This window comes from Pangasianodon hypophthalmus, chromosome 16, assembly GCF_027358585.1.
Source record: "Pangasianodon hypophthalmus isolate fPanHyp1 chromosome 16, fPanHyp1.pri, whole genome shotgun sequence".
Taxonomy (NCBI): domain Eukaryota; kingdom Metazoa; phylum Chordata; class Actinopteri; order Siluriformes; family Pangasiidae; genus Pangasianodon; species Pangasianodon hypophthalmus.
In genome coordinates this window covers 5,260,351-5,273,706 of record NC_069725.1, presented here as the reverse complement: position 1 = coordinate 5,273,706, position 13,356 = coordinate 5,260,351, and the positions used below count along the sequence as shown (strand labels likewise).

Genomic DNA, 13,356 nt, shown 5'->3' with positions numbered 1-13,356 from the left:
GACCTACTTTAGAAGAGAAGAAGAATAAAAATACACACACATACACAAGCTAAGTAATTAGTTTGTGTGAGTGCTTTGCAGACTGACAATCACAACAGAATCGCATATCACAATACAGACACTAATTAGTACATTGAAAAATATGGACGAAAAATCTGTTTAATTCATTTAATTGTGTAAGTTTGCTTAACACATTTCATCCACATTGAAATTCAGATTAAAACATTAACCTCAATCTGTGTTCTTCTCCTCTAATGTACCTTCAATATTCTCAATATATTGTATTATACTAGTGAGGCTTTAGTGAGTGAAAATTCTTTGCTGAATGGCTGAAACCAAGCACTCCTTCTTTTGTTAATTGTCTTTTTGATACAGATGCATTAGATGTATGTTTTTAATAATCTGAAAAACTACAAATGTATGTTTTCAATAATTATTTTTAACAAATGTAGCATAAAATGCTAATCCGGCACTGAAACAACAGTGAATATGTATATTTTAATCATGAACCACTGCTGTAAAACTCGTATGTGGTACTAGCCTGCCCATATTGGAAAGTGTGATGTAATGGTTATGAAATGACTGTTTTTAGCTGCTGTAGCGTATACGATAACAGGGACTAACTTGTTTCACAGACATTCCACAACATTAAAGGTAACTATAAGCAGATAATACATATGTGTTGTTTTTTAATAAATTTAAAATTGTAGTTGTTGGCAAATTGCTGTGGGTTAAGAAGAATAAAACACTTTGGGACATGCTGTTATTGGAAAATAATCAACTGTGTGGTGATAACAGGAACTCTGTGTTGTGTCGAGCGACATCATACCACTCCACCACTTATTTTCCTATAACACCATTCAATTTAACTAAACCATGTAAAGAAATCAAACACTGAATAATAGTAGAGTGGTGTGCTGTGTGTTACCCTGGCAGTTTGGTGGCCATGTCCAGCAGGATGCTTCTCCAGTCCTGTTGCTGCAGCTGCCATATTCGCGCTGTCCCGTCTCTACTGCCACTCACAAACCTGCACATACACACCATGCACGTGTAAACAAGGCTGGATTCAAACTCACACTCATTGGGACCATGCCACCTAAGAGAACTCTATACGTAGTGAGTACCAGCACTCTGATGATTGTACTAGGACTGTGTCATTACCCCCAGTAATGTTTTCTTGTTCCTGATATTTAGCTAGATAGTCTATTGCTTATGCGTTCTAATGTGTTCACGGGATGTAAGCTATTTCCGATTTTGAGTTGGCAAAATAATACAATAATGCCAGTGTTTTTTTGTTAATCTGATACTTTCTGCTATAAAGAAAATATGCCCATGTTTTAAAGGATAAACTGACCAAGCTCTCATCTGTTTACAGCTTACTTTAAGTGTAGTTTGGTCCATATAATTATATAACATAATCTGATCCATATAAAATTCACTCCTTGTGATAAGCAAGGAGTGATGCAACGCTGTCTCCAACCAATATCCTCCATGCAGATAAAAGGTTTCCTAGGCTGTTTGCAGATCTGTTTGCAGAGCTGGATATGTTTGTGGCTCACTTTAAGTAAGTGTAGCTGAGAGTTTTATCCATGAAAAATTCACTCCTCAAGATAAGCAATGTCTCTGATTAAGAAGCTGTCTTCTCTGATCTTCTCCGAGCAGATAAATGTTTCCTGGACATTAAAGGGATGATACTATTAGTTAATTATTCATAGTATTTAATATTGGCCTTGAAAGGCATTCCATAGTGTGTTTACAACCCAAAACATGAATTTCAGTGTGTCATATAATGTAGTTTCATCAAACTGTCAAGACAGTCTAGCTGGACTTAACACTCGAGCTGATATTGCTCGCTTAAGTCCAGTGTCTTAATTGCAGCTAACTGATACATGACTCTGTTTTGTGCAAACTCTACCCAGTGTGCTTAACTCTAGCCAAATGTCAGAACAGAGCCTGAGGGTCTGAATACTGATGTGCATTTATTTCAGTATTAATGCTTCTGTATTAATGCTGTAACTTGTCATTTCCGACCTCTGACCAGGAACAACCAAAGAAAACAGCCCCTCAACTTGGAATTCCTACTCAAGAACTTGGGAGTTCCTCCGAGTTCAGCACATGGTCACACACAACATAAACAGTAAACAAAGAAGCACCTCTTACATTTTAATGAGTTATACTTTATATACAAGTATTTGCTTTAGATCAATCAACATACAGCGATATCAGCTGGTTAAATCAATGACACTAACTATAAAGATCACTATACTAAACATCACTCATCACATGTTTTTTCCCACTTTGTAGCTCATATGCAATGAGGTTGAAAATGAAGTCAATCCGAGCTCCGACTTTCCACTTCAGAGGTAAGTCAAAGGCAGCATGCATCCCCACTGTGTGTGCGTAACTCAACTCTGAATACAACCCAGAGAATGTAATTGTGAGTTTGAGCTACAAAGTGGATTATATGACTGCACCACAGTGTGCATATTCATATTACCACATACATTTCAGACACACACATGCAAAATCTATTATTATTTGAAGCATTTCTTTTGCATGTATAGCATTTTTTCTTTTACTGGCTGCTTACAGAGGTAGAAATGGGAGCTTTTTTTGTTCCACCCTTCCCTACTGTTACTGTATTCATGCTTTCTTCAAGTTATTTTGTACCAACTCCCTGCCGTCTTAAAAACAGTCCCTATGCATATAAGAATGCTTATTTATAATACCCCTGGGTGATGTTTATACCTCTCCCACTCTGTCCTCATCCCTTGTTCTGTTTCTCTCAGCTTCCCCCTCTGCCAGACTTCCCCTCATTAAAATGAGTGTGACAGAGGGAAATACACAGATCTCCTTAGAGAGGAAGAGGATCTCATTTGCATTGTGTTTTACTGCAAATACACAAGGGGCTTTAAATCTGGTGCGTGAGCACTGTAAATGCTCATGTGTGTGTAGATGTGTGTTTGAGTATATACTTTTTTTCAAACCATGCATGGGCGTGTACATGTGTACATGTGTAGGTGTTGGCATGAGGCGTCAGTTGTTTTCTTTCATCTCTTTTTTGCTGACATCAGATCATAACACACGCTGGTTCCCTTAATCAGAACTGAAATTCCTTTAACAACTAACACACACACACATCTCACCTGTCTCCTCCATGTGAGAACTGGATGCTGTCGACTTTATCCTGCAGAAAGGTGATTAAAGCATGAAGAGAGTGTGATAACCAGTCAGTAAGAAAAATTTTCATGACTTCATTTTAACCACACACAACACACACACTCACAGTGTGTGACTCCAGCTCAGCTATCTTCTCTGGCTGATCTCCACCAAAGTAGTAAACTCTGATAATGTGATCAGTGCTGCCTGTAGCCAAAAACATCCCACCTGAAACACAGCAGTTATCACTATATTTAGATTACTTTATATTACATTACATTACATTTAATCCATTAGCAGGCACTTTAATACAAAGCAACTTATAAGTGAGACAGAATTCAATCCAAGCATGAAGCTGAGCAGCTGAAGGTCCATCAGTGGCTCACATACTGAACTCACAACCTTCAGGTCACTAGCACAGAGCTTTACATAAATATCTATATAACTCACACATATTAATGAGGATTGTCCAATATCTGGTGTTGAACTAAAATTCATAATCTCATTGTTAAATAAATAATTGTGCAAAGTAGCAGGATATTCTGTGTTTACACCTGTAAGTCATAGTGAATCTAAAGTAATGTACTTATTCATTTTGAATTAACCACTTTGAAATTCAGAGTAGTTTTATTTCAGTGTTCAGAGATTTACATTTTACAATTCACTCCAATTTAAAAATAAATCATGCATCTATATTTAAAATAGTTTTTTCAGTGTTTTCAGTGTTTCAGTGTTTCTATTTTCAGATAAGATAAAAATTTACTCACATTGCTCATTTCATTGCTCCCATTCGAACAAATTCCGTTTTCAAAATAAAGAAATAAAAAATGTTAAGTATCTGGGCTACCCAGGGCTGAGCAAAGGCAATTCAAATCTGGACTGAGAAACTGTGTGCTGATTGGATAGATATCGGGGTTCACGCAACGGAAGTCTGTCTCACCAAAAATATTCCTTATATAATTGCTTTAAATGACATTGTTAAGCTACACTGAACAGATAATGTGGTCTAAACAAATACAAATACAGACATAAACAGGGGGCAAACTAATCAATTTCTTTTTAAGAAAACTTGCCAGAAAGGTTCACAGGGCATCTGGTTAAGGCTAGAGCTATGGATTAGGACTGGGATCCTGCAGGACGCTACAAAAAAGTTGCACAAGTGAAAGGTTTTTACTCTCATATGGGTTTGAGCGAGCAGTCAGATATGAAGCTTGTGCGATAAAGAAAAACTACATTCATTAACATGAAAGTTCAGGGTTCGTTCAGTCATCCACAGTGACTGCCTGGTCTGGATACTGCTGCTTTAATTTTGTTTATATTTTGGGAAATAGAACCAGCTAAATTTGTTCGAAAATATCGCAGGCAGGTACAGACAAAATTATAACTGCCAGAATTCATAGAACATGCTGACAGTGCTGGTATTTCTACCTCTGGGTTTTTATCAGTGTTTTCCTTTGTTTCTGGGGCCAAAGTGGCAGCCTTCATATTTAAAAAAAAAAAAACATTCCAGAGTGGTGCAACAGAAAAGCACTTGTGCTATTATTCAGAGATCACAAGTTTGAATCCTGACGTGTTTGGCAACACAGACAAGGGAAGCTAAGATTCATCAGAAAGAGGATGTTCTCAAAGTCAGACAGCAGATAATTAAGCTTCTTATACGAAATAAAATAAATGAAAAGGAAAACACATATTATGAAATATGACACACTTTACTGTTGTCGACCCTAAAGCTGCAGACACCACATTTTCCCACAGACATTTAAATCGTCAGACTTGGTAGCCACAGTGATAGTTGGAATCTATCGGCGATTCCAGATACTATCATTAATCATCCCAAGGCTAGTGCTCATGTATATGGAAGAGGGCAAACGGCAAGTGTGTTACGCTGCCCAGTTCCCCTTCAGGAACTCGAGCTGCGTCACGAAACGCTATGGGAACGCCCCCGCGTGACCGCGCTCTGAATCACGTGTCTAATCCGTCCAATGGATGGGCGAGACGTCACGGGCGGGGTGACGTAGCGACCCGGAAGCATAAAAGCCCGAGCGGCGAGCCCCGCGTTAGCTTCCTGTTTTCAGCAAGCGCTCTGTGTTTATTGTCTGTCTTTTTTGTCTTTTGGTGTTTTATCGTTGGCATGCCTAAAGCCAAGGTTAAGACTAAGGGCGAGAGCGGGCAGCGCTTCAGGCCGTGTGTTCCTCCCTGTCCGCGATTTATTACGGGCGGGGATACACACAGTCTGTGCGTTGCCTGTTTGGGAGCGGAGCATGTTCAGTCGGCTCTCGAGGGAGCCGGCTGCGCACATTGCGAGCGTTTACCGCTGCGCACTCTCCGCTCCCGCTGGGCTCTCTTTGAGGAGGGAGCCCTCACTAGCGTGCCTCGCGGTGCCGGCCCCGCTTCTGCCGAGGCAGAGCGGCGGTTGCGCTCGTGGGGCTCGCAGATGGACCTGGCGGAGGGAATGGAGACGGGCCCGTCCCTTTCTCCTTCCTCACCCTCCAGGTCCTCTGTCCCCTCCCTGGGCTCGGAAGCACGCTCTGCGGTTTCTTCCCCCCGGGGAGCGGACTCGGCGCTCCACCTATCGTCCTCCGAGGAGGTCGATGTGGAGAGCGTCGACCCTGAGCCGCAGTCTCCTCAATACGGGGAGCTGCTCGAGGTGGTTGCACGGGCAGTCGCTAAGCTTAGCATTGACTGGCCCGCTGAGTCACGGCCTGAGCCTCAGGGCTCTAGACTGGAGGAGCGTTTTTTGCACAGTAGGCCGCCACCTCCGCCCCGGAGCCTGCCCTTTTTTCCGGACCTCCACACTGAGGTGTCGAGGTCCTGGAATAGGCCATTTTCGGCCCGGTTGTTCAGTCCCACGTCTTCCCATTACGCTAATGTGGCGGGGCTGGACTACTCCGGCTACAGGGCGATGCCCAGGGTTGAACAGACGCTAGCCAGCTATCTGTCCCCTGCTGCTGCATCGTCCCTGAAGGCTCCGGCGTTGCCTACCAAGCCGCTGCGGACCACCTCAGCGCTGGTAGGCAAGGCGTACACGGCAGCAGGTCAGGCCGGTGCGTGTCTGCACACCATGGCGGTGTTACAGGCGTACCAGGCTGACCTGCTTACAGAGCTGGATGAGCAGGGGGAGAGTACGTCTGAGCAGGTAGCTGAGCTCAGGCGGGCCGCTGACCTGTCCCTCCGCGCCACCAAGGAGACCGCCCGTGCTATCGGTCGGTCTATGGCAGTCCTGGTGGCAGCGGAGAGGCATCTCTGGCTGACCCTGTCCGATATGAAAGAGAAGGACAGGGTCGTGCTCATGGACGCCCCGCTTACTCCCTCGGGCCTGTTTGGCGACGCGGTAGACTCCGTCGTCGAGAGATACCAGCAGGCCCGTGCTCAGGCGGCGGCGTTCCAGCGGTTCCTCCCCCGTCGCTCTCTAGCTCGTGGGGCTGCCGGGCGGGGGCAGCCCCCTCCGTGTACGGCCCCCTCCTACAGGGAGGCCCAAAAGCAGAGCGTCGCCTCCCGTGCTCCCCCGAGGCGGGAGCAGGAGTCGCGACGACGCTCTGGGCCCGGCCCTTCGGGCACTAAGGCGGATCTGAGGACCGTCCTCATGTCCAGAAGGGCCGCGGCTAAGAAGCCCTGATGGTTTTGGCCCAGGGCTTCCGAGGGCGGGCCCCTCTGGGGCGACGCGGCGTACACCTCATCTTACGGTGCCCGGGTCCCCCCAGTGCCCTCAGGAGGTCGATCTGCCAACCCTGCCACCTATGGTGCTTCAGGGCGCAGCGGTCTCCAGCGAGCGCCTCTCCCAGTTCTCGCCCGGCAACGTAGCGAGTCTGGGAGGCTCGCGGCCTCTCCTGAGGCCTTCGCAGCGGTTAGCTCATTTCCCCCATGTCGGTTCGCCGCCTCAGGGCACCCAGCTAACCGCTTCTATTACACCAGAGGTCAGTCTCGAGAGACTGATTCCCTTAGTGAGCTTTCTGGCAGCGTGGAAACTTCTGCCGAATGTGTCTCATTGGGTCCTGCGTACTGTAGAAAGAGGCTACCGAATTCAGTTCGGCTCGCCTCCACCTCATTTTTCTGGGGTTCTTCCCACTGTGGTGGGTCCCGAGCAGGCTCTGGTATTGGAGCAGGAAGTACGTACTCTCCTGAGGAAGGAGGCCATCGAGGTGGTCCCTCCTCACGACAGGGAGTCAGGGTTCTACAGCCGGTACTTCATTGTTCCCAAGAAGGGGGGAGGGCTGCGTCCCATTTTGGACTTGCGGCAATTGAACCTCTCAGTCGCTCGACTGAAGTTCAGGATGCTTACGGTCACTCAGGTCGTGTCTCAGATCAGGTCCGAGGACTGGTTCGTCACGATCGACCTAAAAGATGCGTATTTCCACATCTCCATCCTTCCCCCGCACAGGAAGTTCCTGAGGTTCGCTTTCGGGGGCGAAGCTTACCAGTATCGGGTTCTTCCCTTCGGCCTAGCACTCTCACCCCGCACCTTCACGAAGTGCGTGGATGCTGCCCTGGCTCCTATGCGACTACAGGGCATCCGCATACTGAACTATATCGACGACTGGTTGATTTTAGCTCATTCAGAGCAGATGGCGGCTCGGCATCGAGATGCCGTTCTCGCCCATATGAAGGAACTGGGGTTAAGACTAAACGCCGAGAAAAGCGTGCTTTCTCCAGCTCAGAGAACCGCTTATCTAGGCGTCGTGTGGGATTCGACCACGATGCAGGCACGTTTGTCTCCTGCTCGGATCGAGTCGGTCCTCACAGCGGTCGCGAGAGTGAAAGTAGGCCGGTCACTCACTGTAAAGCAGTTTCAGAGACTGCTGGGCCTATTGGCAGCTGCGTCCAACGTGATACCGTTTGGCCTGCTGCACATGAGACCCCTACAGTGGTGGCTCAAGACCAGGGGGTTTTTCCGAAACAGAGGAAACCCGCTCCGCATGATCAAGGTCACGCGACGATGCCGCCGTGCCTTAGCTGTGTGGAGAGAACCTGGGTTCTTGTCTCAGGGCCCGGTCCTGGGAACTCCTGGTCGCCGCGTAGTGCTAGCGACGGATGCGTCCCTCACCGGATGGGGAGCGGTCATGAGTGGCCGTCCTGCCCGTGGTCTGTGGAGCGGCCGCCATCTCACTTGGCACATCAACCGCCTGGAGATGCTGGCCGTGTTTCTAGCTCTGAAACACTTTCTCCCAGACCTAAGAGGCCGCCACGTGTTGGTGCGCACCGACAACACGACGGTGGTCTCTTACATCAACCGCCAGGGAGGTCTGCGTTCGCGCCCCCTTTACAGGCTGGCGCTCCAGATCCTTGTGTGGTCCCAAGGGAACCTCCTCTCATTGAGAGCGGCCTACATCCCTGGTCATCTCAACGTGGGAGCGGACGCCCTGTCGAGGCAGGGGCCGGTGCCCGGGGAATGGAGACTCCACCCCGAGGTGGTGGAGCTCATATGGCGTATGTTCGGCAGAGCCCAGGTGGATCTGTTTGCGACGCAGGAGACGTCGCACTGTCCCCTTTGGTTCTCTCTGATTCATCCAGCTCCTCTTGGACTGGATGCCATGGTACAGCCGTGGCCGAGGCTGCGTCTGTACGCCTTTCCTCCGGTCGCTCTGCTCCCGGGAGTTCTGGAGAGAGTGCGCCGGGACGGAATTCGTCTACTGTTAGTAGCCCCGTTCTGGCCGGGCCGAGTATGGTTCTCGGACCTGATTTCCCTCCTAGACGGCTCCCCATGGGAGATTCCGATCAGGAGGGATCTCCTCTCACAGGCGGGGGGCCATCTTCACCCCCGCCCGGAGCTGTGGAAGCTGTGGGTGTGGCCTCTGAGGGGGCACAACTCCGCGCTTCCGGTCTCTCAACCGAGGTTGTGGAGACCATCCTCCAGTCCAGAGCTCCCTCTACGAGGAAACTGTACGCCCTGAAGTGGAAACTTTTCACTTCCTGGTGCGGAGACCGCCGGCTTGACCCTGTTCACTGCCCAGTTGGTACAGTGCTGGAGTTCTTGCAGGCCCGCCTCTCCGCGGGACTGACCCACTCCACCCTGAAGGTGTACGTGGCGGCTATTGCGGCCTGCCACGCCCCTCTCGATGGCCAGTCAGTGGGCAGGCACCCCTGGGTGACACGTTTCCTCCGCGGTGCGCTGAGGATCAGACCTCCAGCTCGATCTCGGGTCCCCTCGTGGGACCTGGCCGTGGTTTTAGAGGCTCTCTGCAAACCCCCCTTCGAGCCCATAGAGGAGATTTCGGACCGTCTTCTGACGTTGAAAACTGCCTTTCTCTTGGCAATTTCCTCTCTTAGGAGAGTGGGGGATCTTCAGGCCCTCTCGGTGGCCCCTTCCTATTTAGACTTTGCGCCTGGTTTGGCCAAAGCATTCTTGTACCCCCGAGCGGGGTACGTACCGAAAGTCCCCTCCTCGGCACCACGGCCGGTCATGCTGCAGGCTTTCTGTCCTCCTCCCTTTAGGGAGCCCGACCATCGGAAGCTCAATTGTACGTGTCCAGTGCGAGCACTGGACGCGTACGTCCACAGAACTGCCCTGTGGAGAAAGGCGGACCAGTTGCTTGTTTGCTTTGGTCCCCCTAAGAGGGGTTTTCCTGCTTCTAAGCAGACCCTCAGCCGGTGGATTGTAGAATCCATTTCTCTGGCTTTCGAGTCCTCTGGTCTCCCCAGTCCCCTGGGGGTCAAGGCTCACTCTACCCGAGCGGTGGCGGCCTCTAAGGCCTTTCTGGCGGGTGTGTCCTTACAGGACATCTGCAACGCGGCGGGATGGTCCACGCCCCTGACCTTTGCTAGGTTTTATGACCTAGATACCCGGGCCACTCCCAGCTCCTCTGTCCTTGTGCCTTAGGCTTGCCTCCTCCTGGAGGCAGGGACTTGTAAGTCTGGCGGCGTGGGTATACTCGTTCCCATAGCGTTTCGTGACGCAGCTCGAGTTCCTGAAGGGGAACGTCTCCAGGTTACGTATGTAACCATGGTTCCCCGAGGGAACGAGACGCTGCGTCTCGGTGCCACACTTCCGGCGTCCCTGCGGCGCTTGCTTCATTTTCCAGTAAGCTAACGCGGGGCTCGCCGCTCGGGCTTTTATGCTTCCGGGTCGCTACGTCACCCCGCCCGTGACGTCTCGCCCATCCATTGGACGGATTAGACACGTGATTCAGAGCGCGGTCACGCGGGGGCGTTCCCATAGCGTTTCGTGACGCAGCGTCTCGTTCCCTCGGGGAACCATGGTTACATACGTAACCTGGAGACGTTATGCAGCATGAGCAGCAGCTCAAAAAGATGTGGTTGGCTGGCTTCACATGAAAGTGCCCCCTTTGGAGTACTAAACTGATACAAATCGTGCCATTGTGTTACAGCTCGTTTACACCTGTAAGATAAAAGTGGAACTAAATTGACTAAATACCTTGTCAGAATGAATCTTTGCAAAGAAACAAAGTGATTTCAGGTGTCCAAGGTTAAATTACTTGTATTCAGCTATATGGTTTTGTTTATTTTTATACATTAATGTGAGTCCATATTTGGTTTAAGCCTAAAATTGTGCAAATTTGCTAAATTGTCCCTTTAAGTTCCAGTAAGGCCCAAAGAGGCATACATGTGATTTTGGGCTTTTGAAATAAATAAACTTGACTAATGTTAGTTTTCTGTATTCCACTGGTATCTATGGAATGTTGCATGGATATTGATCATGGGTGTGACCAGCCAGATTATAAACGTCTGTCAGTGATGAGGCACTGGGACAGGGAAGGGCAGAACGAAGGGCTGAAGGTCTGTGGTTCTGGCCTACCTGCACTGAATGATGAGCAGATCATCTGCACACCTGGTCTGGGCCGTTCTGTGAATTTGCTGGGTCGTGGCCTGCATGGGTGTGTAAACACACATTGTTACATGATGACATTACATGAAAATGAGAATGAAAATTAGGAGTGTGTATGAGAATGAACCAGAGTCGTGTGGGTCAGGTACATGTTGCGACTCCTGGCAAAAAGGGAGTAAAGAGCACTCACCCAAATTTGAGCGTCCGAGCGTCCCACTGCCAGAAGCAGATTGTTCCATCGGCACCGGTGGAGGACAGAAACCTCTTATTACCGCTGCAAAGAGGAGAGAACTACACACGCACACATACACACACACACACACACACACACACACACACACAATAGGAATAGGTGTATGCATCGTAAGGCTGGGCAATATGATGATATAATATCAATATCATGATAAATTATGTCACAGTAAACTGAGGACAAAGAATCCTATCCTGTAGTATGTGAAGTATAGCTTGTAGGTTTGTAAGTATGTGTGTGTGTGCGTGTGTGTGCATACCTGTAGTGACGTTATAGAGGCTGCGTGTCCCTCTAGCACAGCCAGTGGAGCGCACGTCTGTAGACACCACACTCTGATCATCTTATCACAGCTTCCAGCTGCCAGCAGTGTGTTCTCGTAGTTCACCGCCATGTCTGAGATTTCTGCAGCGTGACCCCTCAGTGTGGCTAACAATCTCCCATCGTCTGTGGCCCAGATCTTCACCAGGCAGTCATCTGAACCCTACAACAGCGTAAAAAGCTGCTCAGTAAACGCTCTGCCCAAACCAAATCACACTGCATTTTAAATGAATCTCCACCAGCGTCCAAGTCTTGATGAGTCTGTCACAATTATGACATTTTGAATGACGACTGTATTACAAGTAATTGTGATTAACAATTCTTTATGCCACTCCTACAATATGAGCATGATAGCATAATATATTTATAACTATATATATATATATATATATATATATATATATATATATATATATATATATATATATATATATATATAAAAGTATTGCATCTACCTTTATAAAAAATTTAAAAAGACACTTATCATTTGCTGGTGATGATTAATTTTCTATAATAGCAGCTCAGACAGTAGTGCAAGATGTAAATCAAATCACATATGTGGCAACAGAAAAGAGTTATGAATCCCAACGATTCTGAGTTATGAATGTCACAACCATCCGTGGCCAGGAGTCAAAGAGAGCAAAACTGGCCATGCTCTCTGGGTCAGAGGGTAGCATTCTCCTCTCCCCTGTCAATCACAATGACACTCGCCAACCGTGGGCGTCTGTGAGCTCATGTATGTGAAAGAGGGTGGACAGAGCTTTCCTCTGAGTGTGTTATTGCCCAGTTAGTAGTTGTTGAGTGGGTGGAACTTGGCAAGACCAAATTGGTTAAAAAAAATCCCATTTTAAAATATAAACATTAAATATTAACATTAAATGTAATTAAATATCGTCTGCAAACTGCCATGGTATAACACTTTGCATCAGGCCACATCACACCATCCTGTCATTGATTGTTTTCCCATAACAGCATATCCTATTGTGTTTTATTCTTGACAGCAATCACTTCACCATTACATTTCTACCTTTGTCATCTTGTACCAAAAATGCTGTTTTGGTGCAAAGTAATTTCATTCAGATTAACATAATCTCCAAATATATATGAGTTCTTTTATTAGAAATAAAACATTTGATCATTATAAGAAATCACAACTTCTTGTCTTTCAGGTTTAACTTTTTATTTTACTGTTTTCGGTTTCTTTTTTTAGCTAGTAGAAACTGTGCCAACGTGTTCACAACAATTAACCATTGTGGGTTTTGAAACTTAAAATGAGGTAATGGGTATGAACAATCATTTCCCATGACATCATGCAAAACAACTTACAAAGAGGAACCATTCTAGCAGCTTTCCATCATTCAAAAAAAAAACAAAAAACACTGGAACAACATAATCTAAAGTCCAACACACAACATGTACTACACCTTCACTTCCTGTTTAATACTGCTGGATATCACAATCATTTAAAAAAAACATTCTCACACTCATTTGTGAAACTGTAAAACCAGTCTGATAGTCCGTGCTTTAAATGCGCAGCGTGTTAGGAGTTACGGCTCTATCCGTAAGAGACGAGGGGCCAGGCGCATTCCCAAAGACGCATGTTACACACACGCTGAATGCCAATGTCACACTCGCTCACAGCTCTGCGATACGAAGGAGACGACGATGATCCTATTCTTGCCTTGCTTCCAGAGCCACAAAAGAAACACTTTACCACGATGCACACAGAAAGACACACCCCCCTAACACACACACACACACACGCACTGAGCAAGCGTCAGGAGAGAGAAGGAGAAAGAGATTGAAGTGGAGGGAAGGCGAGAAGGGAGGGAAGGCGAGAAGGGAGGGA

The 13,356-nt window shown here is 47.4% G+C and overlaps 1 protein-coding gene across 1 annotated transcript in view; it reads right to left on the bottom strand.

The window, feature by feature from the left end:
• phip (pleckstrin homology domain interacting protein) overlaps positions 1-13,356 on the bottom strand; it is a 53,440-nt gene that overhangs the window by 28,498 nt on the left and 11,586 nt on the right. Inside the window, exons 8-13 of the mRNA XM_026944908.3 lie at positions 11,449-11,670; positions 11,130-11,230; positions 10,910-10,980; positions 3,287-3,387; positions 3,147-3,187; positions 929-1,027 (exon numbers count right to left, since the gene is read on the bottom strand). Coding sequence (XP_026800709.1) covers positions 929-1,027; positions 3,147-3,187; positions 3,287-3,387; positions 10,910-10,980; positions 11,130-11,230; positions 11,449-11,670 — 635 coding nt within the window. The remainder of the gene's footprint in view (positions 1-928; positions 1,028-3,146; positions 3,188-3,286; positions 3,388-10,909; positions 10,981-11,129; positions 11,231-11,448; positions 11,671-13,356) is intronic.